The following is a 26,373-nucleotide window of genomic DNA, read 5'->3' as shown; positions in this document are numbered from 1 at the left end:
ACCAGGTTACCTAGGCAACGGAGTGAAAGAGGTGAATCAGTGACAGCTTAAAGATTTGTATTTCTCACAGTTATTGCTAAAGACATCCACATTATTCCACACTTAAGGCTTCAATATCTACCCACACGTGTTTATATTGCTTTATTGTTATATATATTTTTTTATTTGACGTGTTTATTAGTCATAGTTACGCAAAAAATCACGACACATATCAAATGACGACACGGTCCATTATTATTTTATACGACTATGAGAAATCAATACATCCTTTAGTGGCATGTAGAGGTGTTTATATGCGTTTATTTTCTCCACACAAATGTACTGGTTAACCTCTCAGAGTGGTCCCAGTTAAAGTCAATAGTACTTGACAGCTGTTTGTGTTTGTGACATCTTGTACACACCCAGCACTAACTCATAGAACTGAACAGTATTTATAAAGGTTATGTTATAATATGTGTAATTAATGAATGTGTTGATTAGCTAATAAATGGAAAGACGGTACTAAATTATTTCTGTTTCATTTTTGCACATACACCACTTAAAAATATCGGTGACAGATGGAGGACAAGTGAATCAAACCTGCCATCATAGTGTCTCTTTGAACACAGACTTGGGGAAAGCGTGCATGCTAAAACTTCAAAATGTCATCCTAAACAAAGTGCCTTTCATACGCTGCTCTTCATGTGTGTATATTCTAGTTAACTGTGTGCGTCTCATCTATGAATCCACACTGGTTTCTTCCATCTAGGGTACCAAATCTGGCCGCCTGGGGAACAGTTGGCGGAGTGGCACTGGTTCACTTCACAGACTGGCGATTATTTCTTGACTATGTGCCATACATTAGAGGGAAGTTCAAGGATGAGTGAAGTCCCACCCAACTTATTTGTGAGTGTATTGTTGTTATAACAAACACTGAGCTTTCATCCACACGCTTTGTCTGCAGTGTTCAGTTGGACTGCTCACTAGCTTCAGCCCCACCCTTGTACTCCTGATAAGGTGTAGACAGGTGTTGGACACGCCAGGTGTTGGAGCTAAAAATGCAAATAAAACACACACAGTCAACCCCATCCAGAAATGCCAGTTATTCAAAAACATGTGCAGTGCTCACTAACTGAAGCTTGCTGTGGGCTGTATGCCACAGAGATCAAGCTGTGCTTGTAAGCTTGTTAGATGACAACTGTACAGGTATAAAGGTGTTATGCCTCTGTCTAATCTAAAGCTTTGCTGAAGGGTCAGGCTAATTTTAAAATAGAAACTGGGTCAGTTTATAATAAAATAATAGTTTGAAATAATAATGCATTTTGCAGAAGTGGCTTAAATTTGAGTTTCAATTGTATTTTTGTGTTGTAGTGGTTAGAGCTTGACTGTCTAAGAAGATATGTTAACATGTAATTATCAGTAACCAAGTATAAAATCAGTTTCATAATACTTATAATAAGTCCCAGGCATGATATCCAGACTGATATCACACCAGAAACATTATATTAATATTTAATAAGCCCAAATAAAGTCACTTCCATCATCCCCCCTCCTAAACCCCTACTTGGATGTGGTCTTGTCATAAAGCCAAACTCAGACACAGGAAGGATGTTCTTTTCACACATTTCAAACATATTTGTTAATGTACTATTTTGTTAATGAATGGGCTGTGTGTCTACTTACAGGACCAGAACTTGGGAATGGGCTCATGGGTGGATTGCTTACACAACGCAAGCTTAAAACTGGGATACCCTGGCTCAACAGTCAGTCACTGAGGGGCTTGTTAGGAGTTTGGACACCAGGATGCAATCTGTGCAAAGTGCTGTCTTGATACAGTATTATTTCATGTGAATAAAACTTTAATTTTCCCCAGTGTGTCAATTTATTCTGCAAAATCACAATGATTCAACTGCTTGGAGATATCTTTTTGCTTCATATATATGATTTACTTTACTTTACTTAAATTTATTTTGCATTAAGCAGCTGTAAAAAAGAAAGAAAGGAAAAAAAAGTGGCATTGTATTTCTCATATTTGCTGACTGGCAGGACTAAAAGTGGCATTGTATTTCTCATATTTGCTGACTGGCAGGACTATTTATACAGTAAAAGCAGTGTGAAATAAAGATTTACACTGCATATGTAAAGTCTCCTAATGCATGATGAATTACACATGTTTAATTATGTATCACGGTCCTAGTTACACACTGAGAACACGCCGGATTTGGACAGACATTTTTTACTCATTTTATAAGCATGACTGCGAAATTTGCGTGGATAATGTCTTTTCATTTCTCCCATCGAAGGGGGAGGGGACTGAAAGAGGAGAGGGGAGAAGGGATTTAACATAGCGAGAGGGAGAAAACGAGATAGTGTCTTCAAGATGGATAAAAACGAGTAAGTACATCATTTGAAGGGCTGTGAAACCATTAGGAATGGTATTTAATGTAAATGCGGCGTTTAATGCGCGACGTGTCGATTTCATAATATATTTGGAAAGTGTGTTTATCATCGATTAGACAGATGCACTCGGTGGTCTCGCATTTGCAAATAGCAATGCTGTGGTTTTCAGCTAGGATGTCGGTCATTTCTAAGCATTACTGTAACACGTTTTAATTGTCCTGATATTTACAGCTAATGTTGAAATTAAGCATGGAGTCGGTGTGACGTTACTGCGTCGACTGTGTGCTATTTCGACACAGATGATTTTTAATCGTGTTTTTTTTCTCTTCTCTCTGCGTGCCGCTGTTAAAACACACAAAGCCTCTGTAAAATGCATGACATGCTTTTTAAAATGGTGTCCGTGTTTAATCAATAAGATGTACTTTGTTCATTCATAAAAGCCGGCTACAAGTCTGAATGACAAGGGTAGGCATTGTCGTGGGTGAAACGGCTCTCCAATTTCATGTAGCTTAGCTCGCATCAAACTTTCATATTTTGTATTTAGTGGGCGAAGCTACAAGTGAAGGGCGATGTTTTTATACCACATCTAGTGTTTTTAATTAATTCACGGCGTCCTGTGATTGTTGTCACTGCATCTGCGTTATCACTATTTACGGTCTATTTGTAGCAGTAGCCTAATTTATGTTCCCATAGGTTAACGTTGATGTAGCGCAGAGACACGGCGTCAAGCCGGACAAGACAGAAAGTAACACTTCCGGTGAAACCTTTCAAAACAAAACAACCTTAAAATCAAAACAAAACAAATTTTTCAAAAAATTACATCTTCTTTAAGAACAAAAGATAAGTTATGAGACCCAAAGTTTTGGATCTATTAAAATGAATTAAAACTATATTCAAGCTTGAAAGCTCCTTGTAAAATCTAGTAATAGTGAGTTAAAGGTCCAGTGTGAAAGATTTAGAGGCCTCTATGTACATAATATGACAGAAATTGACTATAATATGAATATAACTATGGTTTCATTTGTGAAAATGTTTTCAGAATGAGACATATTTATCTACAGAGGGAGCGGGTCCTCTTTCACAGCGTCTGCCATTTTTCTACAGTAGCCCAGAAAGGACAAACTAAACACTTGCTCTAGATTAGATTAGATTAGATTATACTTTATTTATCCCACAACGGGGAAATTCACTTGTTACAGCAGCCGAAAGTGTAATGTGCACTTCAAAAGTAGAATCAAATAAAAGGGCAAAAACCCACAGAAATTAAATAGACAGAAATATCTATAAACCTACACAATAAACACGAAAAACAATCAAACATTCAAAACAGATAAGTACTGAGGATGGAAGTGGCATGATATATAAAGGTATTGTAATGTAAAGTGACCATAGTGTAAGAAATATTGCAAAGGAAAGTGACCGTAATATAAATAATATTACAAAAGTAAGTGACCATAATATAAATAATAAAGATTGGACCTTTTAGTGTTTTTCACTCGTCTTTGGAAGGGGATGGTGAGGCGAATGATATTCAGTTGCTTGCAATCAGTAACTACGCTGGACCTTTAATTTATTTTCAACTTCAACTTCATTTATTTATATAGCACCTTTCATACAGAATTGTAGCTTCACAGAGCAGAGTAAAACAGAAATAGACAACAACAGAGCAGTTGCATGAAAAACTGAGAAATTAGAAGAAAAGTAAAAAGCATAAAACTACAACATAAATAAAACAAATAAGAAGAAAAATTAAGACCTATAGGGTAAAAAGCATAATTTAAGAACAAGTGCAGTAAAAGTAGATAAGACCTGTACAGTAAATAAGCACCAGAGCTAAAAGTAACAGGGAATGATCGGGACATAAAAACTCAGCAGTGTATGGCCAGGCACCTTAGGTAAAAGCCAGGCTAAAAAGGTATGTCTTAAGTTGTTTTTTTAAAAATGTCTACAGAGGTGCAGTCCCTCAGATCCATAGGCAGGCTGTTCCAGGGGGCCTCACCAAACTTCTTTGTGGAGGTTCTGGGGACAACTAGTCCAGATGCCGAGGATCTGAGGGACCTGCTTGGTACATACTTCTGCCAGTGCCAGGCCATTCAGTGATTTAAAAACCAATAAGAGAATCTTAAACTCAATTCTAAAACTAACGGGTAACCAGTGCAAGGCTTTTAAAAACAGGGGTTATGTGTGCCCTCTGTCTGGTCTTTGTTAGTACTCGGGCTGCAGAGTAGAGAGTAAAGATTTTGTCAAACTACTTTTCAAGAATGAACTTTCCTTTGAGTTTGATCATTGAACACGTATCAATATTAAATATTTAATTGACTTCCAACATTTGAAAATATGTCTAACTGATGACTTTTTAAAAGATGTTTTTGAAATGTAATTCCATTGTAATATTTGATTGTTTTTAATGACTTTGACTCTGTATTTCTGTTTTCTGTTATCCCAGTAATATTAGCATTATTTAAGGCAATTTAGAAAATGTACATTCATTTGTACATTAAAAAATTGCTGGACCCATTTTAAAGCCGAAAATATGCTGTGCTGGCCGCCGTCGTGTTGGCTGTGCTCAGGGCCGCCGTATAGGGGGGAAAAGTTAGGACAATTCCAAGGGCCCACGACTGACAGGGGCCAAAAATAGATGTGCAGAGGGGGCCCAATTTGATTTTTTTGTCAAGGGGCCCAAAATTCCTGGTGGCGCCCCTGGCTGTGCTGCTTCGTATGAAGTGTGGGTGCTCTAATAAGCAGTCAAACCCGCAATGCTGTTAACGGGTGAGTTAAAAAAAAAAAAAAAAACTAACAAAAAAACAGTATAGTTGTCATGAACGGGGAAATTAGCTATTAAGATTGAGTCACTTGCCTCAAGCGACCACTCGGGGATTACAGTTTTTTAGCACTTGCGCTTTTTGGCTTCATTTCTCAGCCAAACATTTGTATTATTTAATTCATTAATTATTTATTCACTGAATTTAATGTAACATAGAGCTTGATTTGAAACTTCTTTAAAGTGATTATAAACAAATTTGTGCTTTTACCCTGAAGTCGGAAAGTTCGAACTTCCTGTCTCGCGTGTGTGTGTGTGTACGGACGGCAGCCGCACACGCGCGCGCGCGCGCGCTGTCCTATGTTATCCGTGCGGATGTAGCCCTCGTGCCCCGGCGAAGACAGACAAGACGGGCAGGTAGTGATGAGGCCGAGGTCCGCGGCGGCGGCGGAGCGATACTGCGCGACGACAAAGAGACGAGATGTTGTTAGCAGGGAGATCCCATTACTGAGGGCGCATGTTGTAATATGGTCGAAACAAAAGCGTAAGAAGCGATAGGCCTGCCATCCAAACAACAACAACAAAAAAAATAATCGACACATTTAAACCTTAAATCTAATCTGGTTGTTAACTTTTAGTGGATTTATAGGCTACTCGCGTGGGAAATGGAGAAGAAAAGGTGGGATTGCACTGCTCTCCCCAAGGGCTGGAAAATGGAAGAAGTGACCAGAAAGTCGGGTTTGTCAGCTGGAAAAAGCGATGTCTATTATTTTAGGTACTAAACGAACGAGGGCTTGCAAAAACTTACTAGCTGCGAGTTTGCGGACGGAAAGAGACAGGAGTGTGATTTTTTTAAAGAAGGAAAAAAAGAAAAAGGAGGGACGGTGGTCGGTGTAAAGTTTGAGGTGGGAAGTGAAGGGAGGAGGAGGAGGAGGAGGAGGAGGGGGACAGCCAGCAAGCAAGTAGGGCAACAAGGCCAGCTCCTCTCACAAGTGTTTGCATAAGAAAGAAAGCTAGTACTTACAGCAGCTCGCTTGTTTTTTTTTGTTGTTTTTTTTTCTCTGAATAAAACTCAGTGTCTTTTCAAGTTAATACTCTTTTTATTTCCCATTGAAGTGAACACAACAACAACGCCAAGGTTTTGTTTTCATTTAGCAGAGGAGAAGAGCAAGATGAGGAGCAGAGGCAAGAGAGGGGGGAGGCGGGTCGGTTGTATAGTCTGTGGTAGGCTAACTGTACAATCCTTACTGGTGTTGACTGTGGTGTGTGATGTAAGACACATTTGCATGAGTTACTAGCACGTAATCCACCCACAGTTGTTCCTTTTTGTTGGTTCATTGCTCTCAGGCTTAAAAAAGATGTTGTTGTTGTTTCTTTCCACAAGTGGATTCACAATGTTTCCATTCAGAAACATTTTGGTTAATATACATGTTTACATCGTGTTCACCGGTTCCTTTTTAAAGGTTGTGGAGTATGTTTTTTATTTATTTATTTAGTCATATCTACTTCCGTGTACTACAATGTGTGCAGCTTGTCATAGTTGACAGGGTTTAGGTTAAGAGTCATCAAAGATTGCATCCATTTCACAGAGTAATGTGATTTCAGTGTCATTGCCACTTGAATGTGCTCTGCTGCTGTTTGCTTTTGACTTGTTGCATGTTGTGGTGATTGTTTTTGTCATTTATTTTCCGTGTTTTTCCAAGTGTGACCCGTCTGTTTTGTTTATCTTTGTCTTTTGGTCTGACCTTTTCTTTCTTCTTTCTTTTAAATATATATGTATTTTTTTGGTAATTATTGTTGTGGTTTTCTCGTGTCTCTCGCCCTCCCCATCAGTCCATCTGGGAAGAAGTTTCGGAGCAAGCCTCAGCTAGCCCGTTACCTTGGTAACCAGATGGACCTCAGCTCCTTTGATTTCCGCACGGGGAAGATGCTGATGAGCAAGCTGAACAAGAACCGACAGAGACTGCGCTACGATAACAACAACCAGAACAAGGTGAGGACAAACAGGCTCATGATGACCTGATGGTGGCCCACTAACTGTGTGGTGATGAGTTAATGCAAGAGGAGCAGCCTCACATAAACAGACTAGAGTCACTTGTTCTGCTTCAGTAAAGGTGGGAGTTTGGTTGCATCTTCAGTCCAACGTAGGCACATGTTTGTCAAATTACGACGACGACAACCAGAACAAGGTGAGGCAAACAGGCTCACGATGACCTGATGGTGGCCTGGACAATATATTTATTACGAGAACACTAACTGTGTGGTGATGAGTTAATAGATCGAGCAATGCAAGTAAAGTAGCAGTAAACATTAAATGCAGACTAGAGTCATTTCTTTTGCTTCGGTATAAGTGAGAGTTTTGTTGCATCTTCAACAATGTAGGCACAAGGCATCATCTTATATTGTTTAATTACTATAGATAATTAACTACATATCCATAAAATATAGATATAAATGTTCAGTAAGGTTAGATTAGATAAAAAAAGCTGTTCAACAGGTGCTTTGTATTAAAATTCTGCTACACATCAGCGCTGGGAGCAGACGCTCTAACGTAGGGGCATCTTTTATGGAAATGATTGGCACTAAAGACTCAGATGAGTCTAGTATAAAAAGGTGTAAATTAATAATTGGGTATTGTATGTATTGGTTGTAATCAACAGTTCTGTAGAAAATCTCCTCATCCATCCTCTGCTTATCCTCCCTGTGTGTTTTGATCTTTTTCAGGGCAAACCTGACTTGAACACATCGCTCCCTGTCAGACAGACAGCCTCCATTTTTAAGCAGCCCGTTACCAAGGTTACCAACCACCCGACCAACAGAGTGAAGACGGATCCCCAGAAAGCCGTCGACCAGCCCAGACAGGTGAACACACTCCGCCTCATATAAAACCTGAAACGCATGTTATCTGATATGCTGTTACTTTTAGAAACTGGATGAACCAGACTTGAGTTTGTTCTTTTGGAGGCTGCAGCATGTTTTTCATTTTGGATTTGAAATGTGCCTGCAGCTAATGTTACTGTCTTCTTTTGTCTACAGTTATTTTGGGAGAAGAAACTCAGTGGTCTTAATGCTTATGACATTGCAGAGGAGCTGGTGAAAACAATGGAACTGCCTAAAGGCCTGCAAGGTAATATACAGTTTAAGTTAAACATGAATTCTTCAGACAAAATAGAAAGTTTGTATTTTGTTATGTTTACTTTATCATGTCAGTTTTATTTTCATTAGATATAACCAAAACTTAATGCAGCTGAAGCTTTGAAGTTTCTTCTAAAACATCTTAAAACTATCTGGTTGGTCCCTCAGGCGTTGGTCCAGGCTGCACAGACAAGACTCTCCTGTCGGCTATCGCGAGCGCTCTGCACACCAGCGCTGCTCCCATCACCGGCCAGCTGTCTGCGGCCGTGGAGAAGAACCCAGGAGTGTGGCTCAACACGGCGCAGCCTCTGTGCAAAGCCTTCATAGTCACCGACGAGGACATCAGGTGGGCGAACACAGAACTCCTCCGCACATGCATCACGCGTTTCTGTTTTTCACCGCGCTGGATCTTGGTTGTTAATTGCTGGAGGAAAAAAATGCAGTTTCTGCTCGTCATTTAAAGTTTTCACCGCTTTTGGCTTTGAGCAAAACATATCTCTCTGTATGTGCCTGTGAATATTCTCAGATTGCTATCAGTGTGTTTTTAAAAACAGGAAATAACAGCTCAGGCCCTGTGAATAATGTCATATGATTTTATCACTTCATGAGATATCGGTTTACTTCTCAATGCAGAAACACCATAAGGACTGTAAAAGGGCAAAGTCTTCAAAATTAGAAATGGCCTTGAAATCTTTTGTCATCCTTGATCCGCCCAAAGATAACCTAGTTGAGTCTGTTCAGAAGTCCTACAGTCCATAAGTGACCCTGTAAAAACACGCCATCTGTTGTGTGCTGATTCAGTGGCTGTTATAGGCAGCTGTAACTGCCAACTGTAACAGCTTCCTGTTGTGTTCATGTGTAGGAAACAGGAGGAGCTGGTGTACAGTGTGAGGAAAAGGCTGGAGGAGGCACTGATGGCTGATATGTTGGCCCACGTCGAGGAGGCTGCCAACGAAGGAGAGGCTCTGAAGGAGGAGGGCAACGGCAGTGAAGATATGGAGAGCGTATAGCACAGGTTGGTTAAGAGACAATTTAGGCTTATTAGCGGATTTTTAAAGGACATACGAGCTAGACGATGAATGATCCACCCTTTGGTTTACACAGAAACTAAGTAACTCATGACTTAATCTACTCATGGTTTTAATGGTAAAGTCAATTTGCAAACATAAAATAAAGGATCTTGTTAGTTTGTTGCAAACCTTAAATTTTGGACATATGCAACCATGCAATCAAAAAAAAAACTAGCATATGTTTTCTAATCATGGCTTACACAGGTCCTTGAAACCTTGAAACTTTGTGAATTTGAGGGGGGAAATCAGGACCTTGAAAGTTTTTCAAAATGGACAAATATGAGATATTGAAAGTGCTTGAATTTATATATTTTATACAGGAATGTCATAACAGTAATTTATCTTGATATAAGTCAAACTCTGCTGTGTTAGGTCCTTAACTGTGAGTAAGTTGGGCCTGGAAAGTCAAAACCCTTAGCTTTGATGTTTAAGAAGTTGTGGGAACTCTGTCTAATTGTCAAATCTGTCCTCTTGCAGGCTTTTGTAAAGTCCGGATGATTTTGTTCAACGCCTGCACACACGACCATGAACAGTAGGAGCCCTACAGCAGTCCAGCCCTTATGAACTCTCCCGTTGTATGTGCGTCCAACTTTAAACTTTAACCTTACTTACATCGGTCCCACTCAACCTAAAGAACTGTCTCCCCTCCGTGGGAACACTTGGGAGTCTCAAATTCATCCACCGGATGGGACTCCTTGACTTCAACACCAATTAAATCGCTCAATGTATTTCTAAGCTCAGTTGATTTTTGTTTTTTTGAGATGACACAGACATTTTAAAATATTTTAAAAAAAAGAAAAGAAAAATGACATCAAATGAACTTGCAAATATTAAAAGTAACTTATCTACATTTGTCAATTTCAGTGTTCGGTGATGAGTGTATTTTTTTTTTTACTTTGAATAGGTATGTATTTTTTGTGACAATCATGTCAAATCCAAACATTTTGTGTCAGCAAAAGGTCGAGCTGGGTGCTTTTTGTGTGTGTGTGTGGGTTGGAAATGAATGTTTTGTATTTTTGACATGTCTCTTTCTTGAATTTCATGATGCACTCCATGAGCACTCTGACATAAAAACACACACAAACCGTCTATTTTTTAGTGGAACCAGATCATGTGATTTATCCAAACCAAGTTCAGCTCATTTAAATCTGCTCCGGTGCCAACCTGCCAGGCGGCTGTGTTACTAATGCAGATGGTGTAGTTTGAATCCCCTTAAAGGGGGACAAGGTCGAGTTTTTCTTGCTGAAATTTCAAGGAAATATTTTCTATGTTGTCAGGTGTGTTATCCTGTGAGTCAGTATTGACCAAAGAGGAGACATGTCATTTGGGAGACGGTGTAGGTTTACTTGTGTGTGACTAAAGTCTGCTTTGTATTTTACTGTAAGCGATTTTATTAGCTCTGCTGTCGTACAAGTAAAGATGAGAAAAGTAAAAAGGTACACGTGATGGGGCTGAGCACAATGGGAAAGAAATGACTTGAAACCTCTTTCTATTGTACAGTTATTACTGTTTTTAACTCATCATCATCCAAATAGGTGCTTACTGATGTTATGAAACATTGCTGTTTAGTGCCAAGGCTTTGTTTCCTTCACAGCTTCAGTCCACTTTCTTTTTTTTTTTTAATGTGTCAATGTTACCACACACATGCTGCCTCCTCGGATACCCACGCACAAAATCAGTGACACAGCAAATTACAATTTCAGATTGAGTTTTAATGTCTTTTCATTTATTATCTGATGAATAATGATTTTTTTATTGTTTGTCAAGGTTTGATGGTAAATAATGATTCCTGCCCAAATCATGAAATTCCCCTCTCTATATCAGCATTTTGATTGCTGAAATGAATTTGATTGTATTACTTATTAAAATGAGTTGGTATGTCATGAACTGCTTTGCTACTGTGTCTCTTTTTTTATTTTTAAAAGTACTGAAAATCCTGTATACATTTGCATTCATAACTGTGGTTAAACCTGTATTTGGATCACTTTGCCCGGCAGTGATGATTCAAACTCTGCACATTCACATGGGGAAACCTCTCCATCCAATCACTGTATATACTCCCACAGATTAACAGTTAACTTGACAGTCCTCATGCCTCTGTGTGAGCCTGGACAAAGTGCAAAATACTGTCACCGGGACACAAAGTGGCTCTTGTGCAGAAGTGTGAAGGATACAGACTGTTCATCTAGATGTTACCCCTTTTGTTTTAAATAAAACATGTCTTCCTGAGTGCTTTAACCCAGTTAAGATGACTTCACTGGAGTTATACAGTAAGGTAAGACTTTTCTTATTTTTGTATTTTATAAAGTGATGTGCCCTTTATAATTTTCTGCTGCAGGGCCCGATGTTTGTGAGTCCTTTAAAGGAGAATAACGATTTCAATTTAAAAACAATGTCACTAATGATGTGAGCATTGTTGTGTTTGTAAAACATCTGGTATGTGCTTGTCAGCCTTTCCCAGTTCATGTAATCTGTTTTAACGCACAGATTATGACCTTTACAGTTAATGATAGATTTGCCGCGGTGCTTATTTTGTTAACCTTGGTGGAAAGTAATTTTAAAAATCGTAATAGTGTGGATTAAAACGGGAATTGACAGATTAATAAGCGCATTACACATGCTCAAAGTAGATAATGGCTAATCCATGCAAGCAATTTAGAGAAGGATGACCGGTGTTAATTTTTAACACTGTTTAGGAGCCTTTTATGCTGATGGGTGACAAATGTCTTGTCTAGGTGGGGCCAGGAAGTGTTACAAGTCCTGGAACAGTGCCAGGATAGAAGATGTAAAATCTTGGAAATCTTTCCTCGATTCAAAATGAATCCAATACATTTCTACAGTTTCACAAACAGTCTTTTCCTTTGCCAGGGAGCAGGTGTGTGGATTCCTGACCCAGATGCAGTTTGGGTATCAGCCCAGCTCCTCCGGGACTACAGTCCTAGAGAGAAACATCTACTGCTACAGCTCTCTAATGGAAAGGTTAGACATTACACAGTACACTTATATCATAATAAAAAAATATCAGTGTAAATGCTCAAGCATCATACTAAACTCCACTGTCCTCTCTCTATCACAACAACAACTCCTAACTTCCTTCTACATTGGTAGGAGGTTCAGTATCCAGTGGCGTCCCCCTCTGATCTCCCACCACTCGGGAACCCTGACATCCTGGAGGGGGAAAATGATCTAACAGCTCTCAGTTTCCTCCATGAACCTGCTGTCTTGCACAACCTCCGGGTTCGATTCCTGGACTACAGCAGCATCTACACATACTGTGGTGAGCACTGAATGGTTAAAAGCAAAAAATGGGGATGATTGTCCAACTAAGAATGGTACAACATGAGTGAGGAAGTTTTTGAGATCCGTGCCAGCAGCAGGCAGCTCCTGTGTGCTTCTGTCTGCATGATTGTAGCTCATAATGTTGACTACTATATTACATAGGTCAAAGGTTGAGCCAACTCCCTCACAGCCACTGCTATGAGACATAACTACATATTCATTAGGGTGTTTTATTCTCAGGCTGTCCTTTTTGACAAAATCATTTAAAGTTTGTCTTTTAATTTTATAGTTTTGCCATGAAACCCTTAATAAAATGGAATATATCTGTGTTTATAATTACTTTGATTATAAGTGACTAAAATTATACAGTTTTTTAAAGAAAAGTTTGTAGATTTTGTAGATTTACTACATGTACTATTCTAAAACAAAACGATATTTTTAAGTGCATTTCCCGCCCTGACGAATATGACACAGCTATTACAAGATATTTAATTTCTAAGATCTTTCTCATGAAAGCTAAGTCCCCTCAATATCCACATTGTCCCTTTATTTTCTTGTCCAGGTATCGTGTTAGTAGCCATCAATCCCTATGACCAGCTCCCCATATATGGAGAGGAGGTGATCGATGCTTACAGCGGTCAGGACATGGCCGACATGGAGCCTCACATCTTTTCTGTGGCTGAGGAAGCTTACCGCACCATGACCAGGTCAGAGGTCAAAGGTTAGAAGTCATGTTTATCACAACCAGTGACTGACCTTTCAGACTGTACACAATAAAACATACATCATATAAAATCCTTTCCAATAATCTTTTACCTTTAACAACAGTATAACTTCACACATTTGTGTGCACAGGGAGGAGAAAAACCAGTCTATCATCATCAGTGGAGAGTCTGGCTCAGGGAAAACGGTCTCAGCCAAATTCACCATGCGATACTTTGCTGTGGTTGGAGGAGCAGCACAGCAGACCAGCGTGGAGGAGAGGGTTCTGGCCTCCAACCCAATTATGGAGGTGATGGATGATTGAACAGATTTATTTCTTAGGAATTTCCTGTCAAACACATTTTTTTAAAGATACAAACACATACTTTTGTCTACAGTCGATTGGGAATGCTAAAACCACTCGAAATGACAACAGCAGTCGTTTTGGAAAGTACATCGAGATCGGCTTTGGCAGGAAAGGTGACATCATTGCTGCAAACATGAGGACGTACCTCCTGGAGAAGTCAAGGGTCGTCTTCCAAGTGAGCTCTTTAGCTAAAGAACATTTTCACACATATGAATTTTTAATTTGTCAAGAGGTCAAATGTTACTCCTGCAAATGTTCATGACCATTTTCCCTTTATGTTTCTGTGTCTGTCAGGCATCAGCAGAGAGAAACTATCATATCTTCTACCAGCTGTGTGCCTCCAGAGAGTTACCTGAAATTAGATCCTTTAAACTGGGTGAGGCTTGCCACGTCTGCACTTGTTTTTCCATTCATTCTGTCCACAAGCCATTGTATGTTATAATGTCCATGTAGTCTGATTGTGTCTATTTGTCTTTTTCCTCCAGATGCACCTGAGCGTTTCCGTTACACCAGCCAGGGTGGAGAGATGCAGATTCCTGGTACTGATGATTTAGCAGATCTGGAGCGCACTCGCAATGCTTTCACCATTCTGGGTAGAGTAACTACATTTACATGTAGTCATTTAGCTTATTTTATCCAGGGACTTTACACACATATACAAACTGTAAATGTAAATTCTCAGACATTTGAGGACTGCAATTGTTCAGACTCTCAGATTTTGAATTGTGTCCTTGTTAATGAAGGTTAAACCAAATTGTTGGTATGTTTGTTAAAATTGCAGGGGTGCAGCCTGACCAACAGATGGAGCTCTTCAGGATCCTGGCAGCTGTTCTGCACCTGGGAAATGTGAACATCCAAGCCAGTGGGAGAAGTTCTGACAGAAGTTACATTGATGTAAGAAATGTTTGTCTATTCTGTTTGTCTCCTCCTCCTGGATGTTCTTCCATAAACATTCCTCTCCTATTGCCTCTATTAGTCTAGTCCTTTGTTGTTTTTCTCCAGGCAGACGACAGGTCTCTGGCTGTCTTCTCCAAGCTGTTAGGTGTGGAAGGACCTCAGATGGCCCACTGGCTGTGTCAACGCAGACTGACTGTAGGGGGAGAGATGCTGGTTAAACCCATGTCTGGTCAGCAGGCTCTAGAAGCCAGAGATGCATTGGCTAAACATATCTATGGCCAGCTGTTTACATGGACTGTCCAGAGGCTCAACTCAGCTCTGCGCACTCAGAGAGGACAGGCCAGATCCTTTATAGGGGTCCTAGACATCTATGGGTGAGTGATGCATTTTTGTTGCTTCATTCTAGATTATTTAATCACACCAGAAAATTATACGAGTGTCTGTTACAGTTAATCTGACAAGTCTTCTATCTCGAAACAGATTCGAGACCTTTGACCGGAACAGTTTTGAGCAGTTCTGTATAAATTATGCAAATGAAAAGCTGCAACAGCAATTCAACAGGGTAAGTCCTATTTCTGTTAAAGGAATCAGCCTTTTTACCATATTAATGCATGTGTGGCGTACTCTTGCTCTCATACAGTGCAGTGTTCTGTTCAGAGGATGAAGGTTTTTCAAAATCGCATCACATTTTCCTGATTTTAGGGAATTCAGGTTTGTCGTCCTCATAATAGGAAGTGCTGCTCTGTCTTGGCCTCTATTTTGAGAGGGAAACAAGCACAGACTGTCCTCCCAGTGGGATGATGTGTTCTCTGTAGCCAAGCTGGCCTCGCTGTGTTCATCTTTCCAAGCCGTTTTTATTCTCTGCATGGTCAGCTCGTCTGTCTCCTTGAAGCTTCTGTTTAGATTAATTGAATCTGTTTGTCTCATCTTGTTTTTAGGCGTTATATTTTTGTTCTCTGTTTGCCTGCAGCACGTGTTCCACTTGGAGCAGGAGGAGTACATCCGTGAAGAGCTGGCCTGGAGCAGGATTGAGTTCAGTGACAATCAGCAGTGCATCAATCTCATAGAGGGACAACTGGGCCTTTTTGATCTTTTAGATGAGGAGTGCAGGGTCAGTCATGCTGTCCTTCTCTCACCCACTAAGTGAGACTCAAATATGTTTGCACAGGAACTTTTGTTTGTTTGTAACTTACGGATAGTCTCTGTGATCGTCAGATGCCCAAAGGTTCAGATGAGAGCTGGGTGCGCAAGCTGTATGACCAACACCTGACCAGCAAGCCTCACTCTCACTTCCAGAAACCTCGCATGTCCAACAGCGCCTTCATCGTCCTGCACTTTGCAGACATAGTGAGTAATGAAGGCCAAAACACTTGATAGAAACCGTTTCTGGTCTTCCACTGAGAAGCCACAATAATAACAAACTTCAACCACAGTATGAATATTTATATTAAAAGTTTTCCTCCTTTTATCAGGTGCAATATGAATGTGATGGATTTCTAGACAAGAATCGAGATACAGTCTTTGAGGAGCTCATCAACATTCTCAAAGCCAGTCAGGTATTAAACTTCGTACGGTTGTATAACTTCTATGTGACCAGGGGATGACCTGACTTGTGTAACTGTGTGTGTCCATCTGTGTGTCAGTCTGAGCTGGTGGCTGAGTTGTTCCAACAGCAGGGAAATGTTCCCTCTGTGGCTAATGGAAGTGTTCGCTCAGGCAAAAGAGCCACCAGAGAGCACAAACTGACAGTGGGCTTCCAGGTGAGTTGATGATCGTTGTGTTTTGTGGATTGAGTAGAGAATTCGTCTTTAACACTTTATGGTTTACATTCATTGTTCTTGTGTTGGTGCCTGTCAGTTCCGTCAGTCCTTACAGATGCTCATGGACACTCTCAACAGCACCACTCCTCACTACGTCCGCTGCATTAAACCCAACGACCTCAAAGAACCTTTTTTGTGCGTCTTTGTATGGCTTTTCTTCACAAAATGATTTGATTTTGTATTTTTTATAACATTGCTTGTGTGCATCAAGCAAACTTACAGCTGTATTTATTAGGTTTGACCCCAGGAGGACAGTCCAGCAGTTAAGAGCCTGTGGGGTGCTGGAGACAATTCGTATCAGTGCTGCAGGTTATCCATCCAGGTACTGAGACATTTATCTAACTCTCTGCAGAGTGCAAAGCTCTCATGCAGACAATGTAGACATGCAAAGAAGATAAAGATATACAAGAGGATATGGATGGCAGCTTTCTCCAAGTTTAGATGTCCAAGTGTCATTAAAAGCACCCACATGAGATCAAAACAATCCCTGATGGGTAACACAACAGTGCGAGAGTGTGAAAGAATAATGTAGTATAAATGTTCAGCAATGAAATATGTGGCTACTACGATCTAAAATCAATTGCAATAGAGGAATAGAGCAAAATAAAAATAACAAACTATTTAAACAGTTCAACTATAAAGTAATTATAATATAATATAATATAATTTTCTAAGATTTTTGTTCAACATTTTTGTTTTCAGATGGACATATGAGGAGTTCTTCAGCAGGTACCGCCTTTTGCTTCGAGGTCCTCAGAGCCAGGAACAGGCCCAGTCCTCATGTAGACAGACCCTGCCTGAGCTCATCCCAGACCCTGACCAGTACTGCTTTGGAAAGACCAAAGTATTTTTCCGGGCAGGACAGGTGGCTTTTCTGGAGAGGCTGAGAGCGGAGAAGCTGCGTGTTGCTGCTGTGATCATCCAGAGCCGGGTCAGAGGATGGCTGGCACGGATTGCATACACCAGGACCTGCTGGGCAACTGTCACCATCCAGAGATACTGGAGAGGAGCTCTGGCCAGACGGTGAGGATAGAAAATATATTTGTGTGCCTGTATGTGAGAGAGAAAGCCATTTTGTTTCCAGAAAGGAGACTCATGCTTATCTAAGTTATGATGCTTTCATTAATAGAAAATGTAAACGTACTAATGATGTATTCAGTAGAGCTCATGAAGCCAGGTTAATGTTTGCTACTAGGTAAATATATTTTACACTGCACAATAATTTCAACTAGAAAATTTCTAAAGAAATTTTGAGTGTGCCAGACTCTGGCCCCGTCGCCCCCATGCATTAGTACTGACAGTGCTCAGTAAATTCAGTATTACTACAACAAGCGTTGTTTTTTTCCTTTCTTCCTTCCTTCCTTCCTTCCTTCCTTCCTTCCTTTCGTCATTTTTTTCCTTCCTTCCTTCCTTCCTTTCGTCATTTTTTTCCTTCCTTCCTTCCTTCCTTCCATCATTTTTTTCCTTCCTTCCTTCCTTCCTTCCTTCCTTCATTTTTTTCCTTCCTTCCTTCGTTCCTTCCTTCGTTCCTTCCTTCCTTTCGTCGTTTTTTCCTTCTTTCCTTCCTTCCTTCGGTGGATAACATATAGTGTGCGCTTTCAGGCACACTCAATAATCATAATCATCTTGGTTGCAGACGGGCTCTGATCCTGCGCTACACCAAGGCTGCCTTAATCATCCAGAAGACCTATCGCATGCTGGCGATCAGACAGCTGTTCCTCATGATCCGACAGGCCACTATCACCATCCAGGCCTTCACCAGGGGCACACTGGAGCGCCGCAGATACAGACAGGTCAGCATTTAATTACAGACAAAAAAACAACAACCTTAAACTGCCCATTTTGATTTGTAGCTGAAGTCAGCTGTGAAAGTTAAGTTATGTAGACATAATTGATGAAACTCTTTTCTTCTTCCTCAGTTGGTGGCAGAGCGGGCTGCCGTCTGGCTTCAGGCAAGGGTGCGTGGGTGGTTGGCAAGGCAGGCATATAGGCGAGTACGTGCAGCGGTGGTGTTCATGCAGTGCTGTGTGCGGCGCAGGGCTGCCAGGAGAGAGCTGCTGAAACTAAAGACAGAGGCACGCTCAGTGGAGAGGTACAGAGAGCTCAACAAGGGCATGGAAGTCAAACTGATGCAGCTGCAGCTGAGAGCAGACCAGGAGGTGGGTAAAGGGAGTTTGATCATGTGTCAAGAGGACATTTTATTCTAGATTGTCATGATAAAGCTGTGCTTGAATTTGTCCAGGCCAGGGAGGGTGCAGCTCTGAAAGAGACCCTGCTTGCAGAGCGAGAGGCCACCAGCACCGAGCTGGAGGCTTTGAGGGCGATGATACAGAAACTAGAGAGTCAGAAACAGGAGAAGCCTCAGATCAGCCCTGTCATAAGCGAGAAGGAGATGGAGGAAAGAAGGAGAGCTCAGGAGAAGGCTGCTCAGGAGATCCTTCAACTCACACAAGTAGGTCTACCAACCCAAGAATAACTTGACACATTTCAAACTGTGCTTATTATTAGGAGTGACGAATACCAGTTTGTTCATAATGAACATTGTCACTCTTTTTTTCCAGGAGTTGCAAACCCTGCAGAAAGAAAATGAGAGTTTCTGCAAAGAGAAAGAGGATCTCTCTGCTCGCTTGCTTGAACAAGAAAAAGCACAAGAAGGTAAAATCACACTATATGCCTTACCTCACAGGTAAACCATTAGTCTTCTATGTCTCTCTGTCTTTTTATTTTTCTTTGTGTTGTGTGCAGAGTCAGTGCAACAGGCTGTGTCTCAGGCGAGTGCAGCTCTGAGGGCAGAGCTGGATGAGGAGAGAAGAAAGTATCAGGGTCTCCTGAGAGAGTTCACCAGACTGGAGCAGAGATACGACAACCTCAGGGAGATGAGTCTGCTCAATGAGGTTCATAACCACAGACACAGACACAGACACGCTTAAACACTTCGAGAAAATTACCATTTAAAACTTTTCCTGAACAGGTCAGGACAGGCCCTCAACAGCGCACTACCAAAGGCCACAGAAGGACGGACTCCACCCAGAGTCTGAGCTTTGAGCCTCTCTCCCCCACTTCAATGCCACCCTTCCCACCTGCCTTCCCTTCTCCAGAGGAGGTCCGCAGGATCAGTGTGACGTCACCCACCTGCGAGAGGAGAATCTCAGTGTGGACCTCTGAAACACCGATGGTGAGAAAATGTAGGAGAAGGAAAAACTAAATTCAAAGAGGAATGTCAGAAATCACCCACCCATGTTTGTAGTAGTTATTCCCCTCTAATTATCATGACAGTCATCAACATGAGGTCATGACAATAAAATGTTACGGTGTGTTCATGTTTGCACTGACAGGACCAGTTGATGGAAAAGATGGACGTAGCCAGAGACCCGGCAGTGAAGATGAAAGGAGAGGACCTGGCTCATGCTTACGATGCCGTACGAGTGGCCAACAAGTCAGTCTGTTACTCCATTCATTCCTATTAGTGTATCTACTTGTCTTCCTTTTAAATGTTATGCTGTGATTCATATTTGGTGGACAAATCTCTCTGTCTGTCTGTGTCAGATTTCTAGAGAGCCAGCTGCGTGGTCAGCACAGCCAGCGGGAGGAGGAGCTGGAGGCTCTGAGGTTGCAGCTTAGTCAGGCGATCTCTGGATCTTCCTCTGCTGTACAGCAACAGGTATCCACTTATTGATGCAGCTATCTCTGATACATGAAGGATACTGTTGAAAAATTGTGTATAAGGTGGAAAGAGAGGGAAGCTGAGTAGTACAACATTATGACATGTTTTGATGTTGCACCTTTTCTTTATATGCTCCCATCTTTGCAAAAAATCTCAATTTTTCTACCATTTCTACTATAGTTATTTGGCTGTATGCTAGAAATTCAAAATGTAAGTGTGTTTGTGTGTGAAGGAACTGCAGGAACTACTGCAGGCCAGAGAGCAAGAGTGTGTCAGATTGAGGAGAGAGCTGAAGGAGCTTAAAAACACCGTCTCACTCAGACGACTCCTGACACAAGGTAAGCTCTCCTCATGTCGCCTATGAAGGATCTTATAACTCATTATTTTGGTCATTTGAATTTCAACTTTACTTTCCGAACTAAGCTGTTTTTTCATCATTGAAAATTCCAGCTCCAGCTTTGAATCATTAAGTTATATGGCTCCTAAAAATAATGACATTACAATGTAATCGAGAACACTTATCATCAGAGAAATGTCATTAGATTAAAGGTAATGTTAATGAACTTAAGTTCATTTGAGAGCTTCAACACACGGAGTATAAACCTTCTAGTTTTTATATCTATTCTTACATCTCTAGTTTTTTTTTGTTTCTGTTTCAGTTGTTTGTGTTGTGATGTTTTCTCTTTCCAGTTCTTCCATCAGAGGTGACCTCCTGTCCATCCCCACCAAAGCCAGCGACAGTCACTGGTTTACTAGAGTGTAGGAAGAGAGATGAAACCAGACTTATCAAGAACCTCATCACAGGTGAGATAACTGTCAGCTGTGTTGTATGTATAGTTTTTAAGTTTTTACCACTTTAGAGCAACATTAACAAACACTATATTCAAATTTTAGTGTGTGGAAGCATTTAAACTTTTAGATAGAAAACACACAAAGTAACTTGTATCAGTGTCAAAGTAGAATCTTACATACTTATATATTATATGTATATTATATAAAAACAAGCCAAAATACGTGTGTACTAAAACATTGATAAGGAAACATGCACATACTCACAACTCAAAGGCTGGAACTTGAAATTGTTGATATTTGTACCTTGAAAAAACAATTAATCTATTATTTTTTTTGATTATCTAGTGATTGAATATTTAACTGACCCAGTTTGTTTTTGTGCATTTAAAAAAAATGGTATGATTGTGCGGATATGTTGGACTCCTTAAACCTATTGTGTTCACTGTAAAGACACGATGGTCTTCTATGACAGTTATAAGGGGATGATGAGGCTGCAGTTTTGTTTTGTTGCCTCTGAGCATGGTGTGACTAACAAGAACAAACCTTAAAATAAATAACTCATCAGTGGCTGACAAATATGACCCGGACATGTTCTCTCTGCCATTGCTGCTCTCTCTGTCTGTGGTCCAGACATCCGTGTTGACAGCGCCCTGTCTCTGCCTCCTGGTCTGCCTGCCAGCGTGGTCTTCCTGTGTGTCCGTCAAGCCGACTGCAGCGGAGACCAAACTCACGCGCGCTCACTCTGTAGCGCTGCTGTCACGGCTATGAAGGCAGCTCTGAAGGTAACCTGAGTTCTGAGCGCACCATATGGTTGAGGTTTTATACGTAAGGGCAGATCACCTCATGTCGGGTAGGTTGTCACTCACAGAGAAGCATCGACAGCTGACTTTGAAACACTCTTTGATGTGATTTGTCCTATGTGTGTGTCCAACTCCAACAAACTGTCCCCTAAGGACACAGTAAACAAAGCCTGTATACCTCTTTCACAGGCAAATATAAATAACAGCACAGAGGAATGTTCATTTGATTAAATAGTGTTGCTTAACAGCGTTTTCATCTTCTCTGTCCTGCAGAAACATAGTACTGATGTAGATATGACGGCTATGTGGCTGAAAAATGCCTGTCTGTTGCATGACCTGTTGACCCAGCACTCCCCAAAACAGGTAGGATGAACATTATTATTTGTTCAGGATGTAAAACAAATCACCTTAAAGATTTTTCTTGCACAGTGTCAAGATTTTTGTAATAAGCTTGTACTATATGAATATATGACTGCACTGATTGCTTTTCAGACCCTTAACTCAGACGAACTGGTTCCACTGACCACTGATGTGAGCGACTTGATCCGCACCCTGAGTGACCTCTGTATCCAGGCCTATCAGCAGCTCCTCTCCATCACTGAAAAACGTCTACAAAACATCATAGGTACGCCTACGAAGAAGACAATGCTGATGCTGTTAATACTCTCCACTCCACCGCTCCTCTCCTCTCACCTTGTGCTCTCTTTCTCTCTCAGTCCCTGCTCTGTTAGAGAGCGAGACCATCCCAGGTCTGTCTGCCGCTGCGGTAAAGTTGGTAACGTCCAGAAAGCGAGCAGGATCAGACCCCAGGGCCTTAGGAGGCGATGCTCCCACCATGGCGTCGGTGCTGAGGGAGCTGGGAGCCCTTCACACAGCTTTGTCCCGTCAGGCTCTGCCTCCAGCACAGATGGAGCAGGCCTTCCATCAGCTCACCTACCTTATGTGTGCCTCTGCTTTCAACAGCCTGCTGCTGAGGAAGGACATGTGCTGCTGGAGTCGTGGCATGCAGATACGGTAGAAATATACACAGATACATGTAGAAATCATCTATAGGAGATCCCTTTAAGATGTAGCATCTAATTTTCATATAAACACAGATACAAAATAAAACACATCACAGCAATTCAATTAAATTATTGGAATTAAATTTAATTCTTAGATAAAGTTTAAAGTATTTTTTTTTTATTCGATTTCGATTTCATTAAATTTGATTTATTTTAATAGATTTTTACCTAATTTTCTAGGGGGTCTTGAAGACACAGGCAGCATTACATTACAAGCATCCGCTGCAAATACACAGTCTGTGTCAGTTTTCTGTGATATATGACAAAGGAAAACAGTAAATGCTCACAAAAAGCTGAAATCAGCTAATATTTAACATATTTAATTAATAAATGACAGAAACATTTAAAAATAAATTATTTGTTTAAATCGAATGAATTTATTTTAATTCAGCATTTTCGATTTTATTAAATTTTATTTATTTTACTAGATTTCTACATCATTTTAATTGAATGTAATTCAAAAGCAATTGCCATTAATCAGTTGTATAATAAACTAATTGTTTCAGCTCTACTTATTTCATATTAAGGGAAGACATAAGATGCACAACTGCATTATACAATATCACACCACAAACTACAGCCTAAAAAATTACCATAGTAATACGATACCACCCTGAAACAGTATGAACATTGATTATTTTATTGCATTACAGTGTACCTGTGTTCATATTATGGTGTGTGTAAACATATTAGATTACTTATTATCCAGCCTGTCTGTTGCTTGTCACTCAGGTATAATGTGAGTCTGCTGGAGGAGTGGCTGCGGAGCCGAGGTTTGCAGGCAGGTGGCGCTGTGGCCACACTAGAGCCCCTGATCCAGGCAGTTCAGCTGCTGCAGGCTGGGAAAAAGACTGAGGCAGATGCACAGGCCCTTGTTCAGACCTGCACTGCCCTGTCGAGCCAGCAGGTGGGTCTCTAGCTATCTCCATCTGGCCTGAAGGGAGAGGAGGATGTTGTGCAGTTAAAGTGTATTTAACTGCCTGCTGGTGTCTGTTTGTTTAACAGATTGTGAAGATCCTGACCCTCTACACTCCCCACAGTGACCTTGATGAAAGAGTCACACTGAATTTCATCCGTAGTGTCCAGGTATTGTCTACAGGTGCTGGGTTTTATGTGTTTAGCTGTTTAAAATGTCTCTCTCATGGGTGGTCTTCTTCTCTTCTAGGGGCTTCTCAAAGGCCATTCGGACGGTCAGCCTCCACAGCTCCTAATGGATGTGAGACGAGTGTTTCCTGTCACATTTCCCTACATGCCTCCCCCTGTCCTCTGTGCAGAGCAGTTAGTCATCCCAGACTCCCTCAAGATCTCCTTTCTACGCAGAGTCTAAAAAAAGGTCTCTTCAGAGCAAATATACGACTTTAACTCCTTACCTGCTGAATTTAGTCCTTTGAAATTTAAATAACTTCCAGGAGGTATTTAACTCCTCTCTCAGATTATTACACTACTTAATTTTTTGATTTTTAATCTGTTAATTATTAGTGGATTGAGTTTAAAACGGTATGAATGCCAATGGAGAGCAGGAATATAAAGTCTCTTCTAAAAAAAGGTAGGAAAGATTTGGATAAAGTTAAAAGTAGGTGTCAAAAGATCTCAGTATGACAAACAAGAAACGAGATGAAGCTTCTTTTTTTTCATATTTTATTGGAAGCAGAAACACAATGAGACTGCAGTCCCAGTAACCTCGACCCCCAATAAGAACAACCAGAATAAAAAAAACCCAAAAAATTAGAAACATCTCGTGTATAAAAAAATTCTCATGCGAGTACTTTGTACCACTACACATCATCAGTAATACATATTTATATATTCACAAACATTTGAAAAATAGAAAACAATAATGAAAATATCAAAATAAAGGAGACAACAATTGGCATCGAACATCAAATAATTATGCGTGCTGGCACAATACATTTTTTTCTTTTTGTTTTATTGTTCCTATCATGCACCAATTTCTGGAAGTACCGGACCGGCGTCACTGTGTCAGGTGTCTGTCTGTGTGGCCTGGTCATCTAGACAGAACAGATCATGCATGTCTGTCTGTCTCTGTGTGCTTTTCATTGTGCTTCTAACATTTATCCTTGCCCTTAACTTCTGTGTGCATTCCTGTGCCACATGCCAGTCCAATACCCCAACACGCAAACTCTGAAAGAGGAGGAGGAGGAGAAGGAGGAATCCTCTCGACTAAAGTATCATTGTCAACAGCAATAAATAAAGATATTTTTTCGTGGCATTTCCAGCTATGTGACAGTTATTTAAAGTTATTAAAAGACTGCAGATGTCCCCTTGAATGAAAGACTTTGTACACACCAGAGAGTGACACAACATGTTTAGATTTAGTTTACTTAGATAGGTAGTTTTTCTTTGTATAGTCTATATGAAGGCATATAATGCCAGTATAAAAATCAGAAGCTAGCTGTGTATTTATTCGGCTCTTAATCGAACCGATTAAATAATCACATTTGTGCAAAGTGCTTGTCATTCATCTCCAGTGTGGACACGGCCTTTCTGTATCTTTCAGTAATAGCTACATATCCAGATTGGGCACCCACACACACACATATATATATATAATAATTCCCAACCGCCCAGTCACCCAGAGCAAAATTCAAGTCTACAAAAGAGCAGCAAACTTCACTTCACATAGTCTGACATGTGTTTGTTACATCCGAGCTATTTACAGTGCCAATCAACAACAATTAATCTCTCTGTTCCCGATTATTTTCCTCTGCGCTGAGAAGCTGCACAAACAAAATTTCAGTCTCTAATCAGCTCTACTACAGCTGTGATATTTGGCCCATTACAATAGAGACAGCATTTACAACATATCAGTCAAACACTTGTGCTGATATAATAAGAATAATAATCCACAATGTAAACATTATATGACTGCTTCAAAAAAAATGACTCATCCACATAGATTTTTATAGATTAGATGCATAGAGTTCAGTTCTTACACCTTGTTCAAAAGAGGAGGGGGTCTATTAAAGTATTCATTTATGATCAAGTGCTTTGGGGGTAGAGGAAAAAACACCCTGTCATTAATAAACTTGTTTTTTCGAGTCATCATTTCGTCGACTGGATGCTTTTTTGCGCACAACAAACATACCATATCCTTTATAGATGGATAAACCGATCGATCAATAAAAAAAGGCATTCATGAATATAGACGTTTAATTAAGGGAAAGTTACTTTTGATTAAGGAAATAATTTAACTGAAGTGTTGATTCCTGCCATTCCATAAAGAGAAGATCGGAGCATAAACCTGTTATCACAGGTGCACTGAAGACCTCTGTGCGTCTAAAACTTCACACTACATCTCTACTAAACTGTAGTCCCTTGTTTAAATGTCAGCGCTGGACCTGGTGAAGTCTGGATCTGCAACCCTTTAACACCAGTCTCACTTATCGAGTATTAGTGATCAGGGTTACAGTTTCTGCAGCTGCATCAGTCGGGATCATCTTGTTCATAAACCAAGGGATTATTGGCAGTACATCATTAGTGATTTGTGCTCCCCTGGGGTGCACCCTGCTTGGTTTATGTCAGAGGTTGTTGCTTTTGAAAAATAGGATCTCAGGGTTGTTGTTTATCATCTTCTTACATGCAGGTTTTGATTTGACGAGTTGTCTTTTGTGAAGAAAAGGAG

General features: G+C 40.5%; 3 protein-coding genes across 9 annotated transcripts in view; all 3 read left to right on the top strand.

The window, feature by feature from the left end:
* LOC104920773 (cytochrome b-c1 complex subunit 10-like) overlaps positions 1-1,848 on the top strand; it is a 6,331-nt gene extending 4,483 nt beyond the window's left edge. The window contains exons 2-3 of the mRNA XM_010733141.3: positions 749-885; positions 1,665-1,848. Of these exons, the coding sequence (XP_010731443.1) occupies positions 749-866 (118 nt within the window). The 3' untranslated portion in view covers positions 867-885; positions 1,665-1,848. The remainder of the gene's footprint in view (positions 1-748; positions 886-1,664) is intronic.
* A 389-nt stretch (positions 1,849-2,237) lies between these two features.
* mbd3b (methyl-CpG binding domain protein 3b) lies at positions 2,238-11,232 on the top strand. 7 transcript variants are annotated; one of them, XM_027289903.1, is made up of 9 exons: positions 5,555-5,684; positions 5,779-5,915; positions 6,296-6,364; positions 6,974-7,133; positions 7,865-8,002; positions 8,177-8,267; positions 8,444-8,621; positions 9,138-9,290; positions 9,823-11,232. In XM_027289903.1, exons 2-8 carry the CDS (start codon positions 5,806-5,808, stop codon positions 9,283-9,285), a joined length of 894 nt encoding a protein of 297 aa, XP_027145704.1. In that variant the 5' UTR covers positions 5,555-5,684; positions 5,779-5,805; the 3' UTR covers positions 9,286-9,290; positions 9,823-11,232. The 7 variants fall into 7 exon arrangements, with proteins under 7 accessions (XP_010731408.1, XP_019125806.1, XP_010731424.1 ...); XM_010733106.3 differs by lacking the exons at positions 5,555-5,684; positions 5,779-5,915 and adding an exon at positions 2,238-2,373; XM_019270261.2 differs by lacking the exons at positions 5,555-5,684; positions 5,779-5,915 and adding an exon at positions 2,239-2,373 and having other exon boundaries at positions 6,299-6,364.
* An 835-nt stretch (positions 11,233-12,067) lies between these two features.
* Positions 12,068-26,352, top strand: LOC104921041 (unconventional myosin-Vb). The gene is made up of 35 exons (XM_027290243.1): positions 12,068-12,130; positions 12,214-12,324; positions 12,454-12,622; positions 13,187-13,331; positions 13,480-13,636; positions 13,725-13,868; positions 13,988-14,069; positions 14,179-14,286; positions 14,475-14,587; positions 14,696-14,964; positions 15,071-15,152; positions 15,561-15,701; positions 15,806-15,937; positions 16,063-16,146; positions 16,234-16,350; positions 16,448-16,545; positions 16,646-16,732; positions 17,113-17,433; positions 18,047-18,203; positions 18,330-18,569; positions 18,653-18,862; positions 18,972-19,065; positions 19,156-19,304; positions 19,382-19,585; positions 19,746-19,846; positions 19,957-20,071; positions 20,307-20,412; positions 20,765-20,878; positions 21,497-21,648; positions 21,940-22,029; positions 22,159-22,291; positions 22,383-22,680; positions 23,463-23,637; positions 23,736-23,816; positions 23,896-26,352. The coding sequence occupies exons 1-35, from the start codon at positions 12,068-12,070 to the stop codon at positions 24,055-24,057; spliced, it is 5,004 nt and encodes a 1,667-aa protein (XP_027146044.1). The 3' UTR covers positions 24,058-26,352.
* Positions 26,353-26,373: the final 21 nt, after the last annotated feature.

The sequence above is a fragment of the Larimichthys crocea genome, chromosome XVII (genome assembly GCF_000972845.2).
Source record: "Larimichthys crocea isolate SSNF chromosome XVII, L_crocea_2.0, whole genome shotgun sequence".
NCBI classification, from domain to species: Eukaryota; Metazoa; Chordata; class Actinopteri; family Sciaenidae; genus Larimichthys; species Larimichthys crocea.
This window is presented reverse-complemented; position numbering and strand designations above follow the sequence as displayed.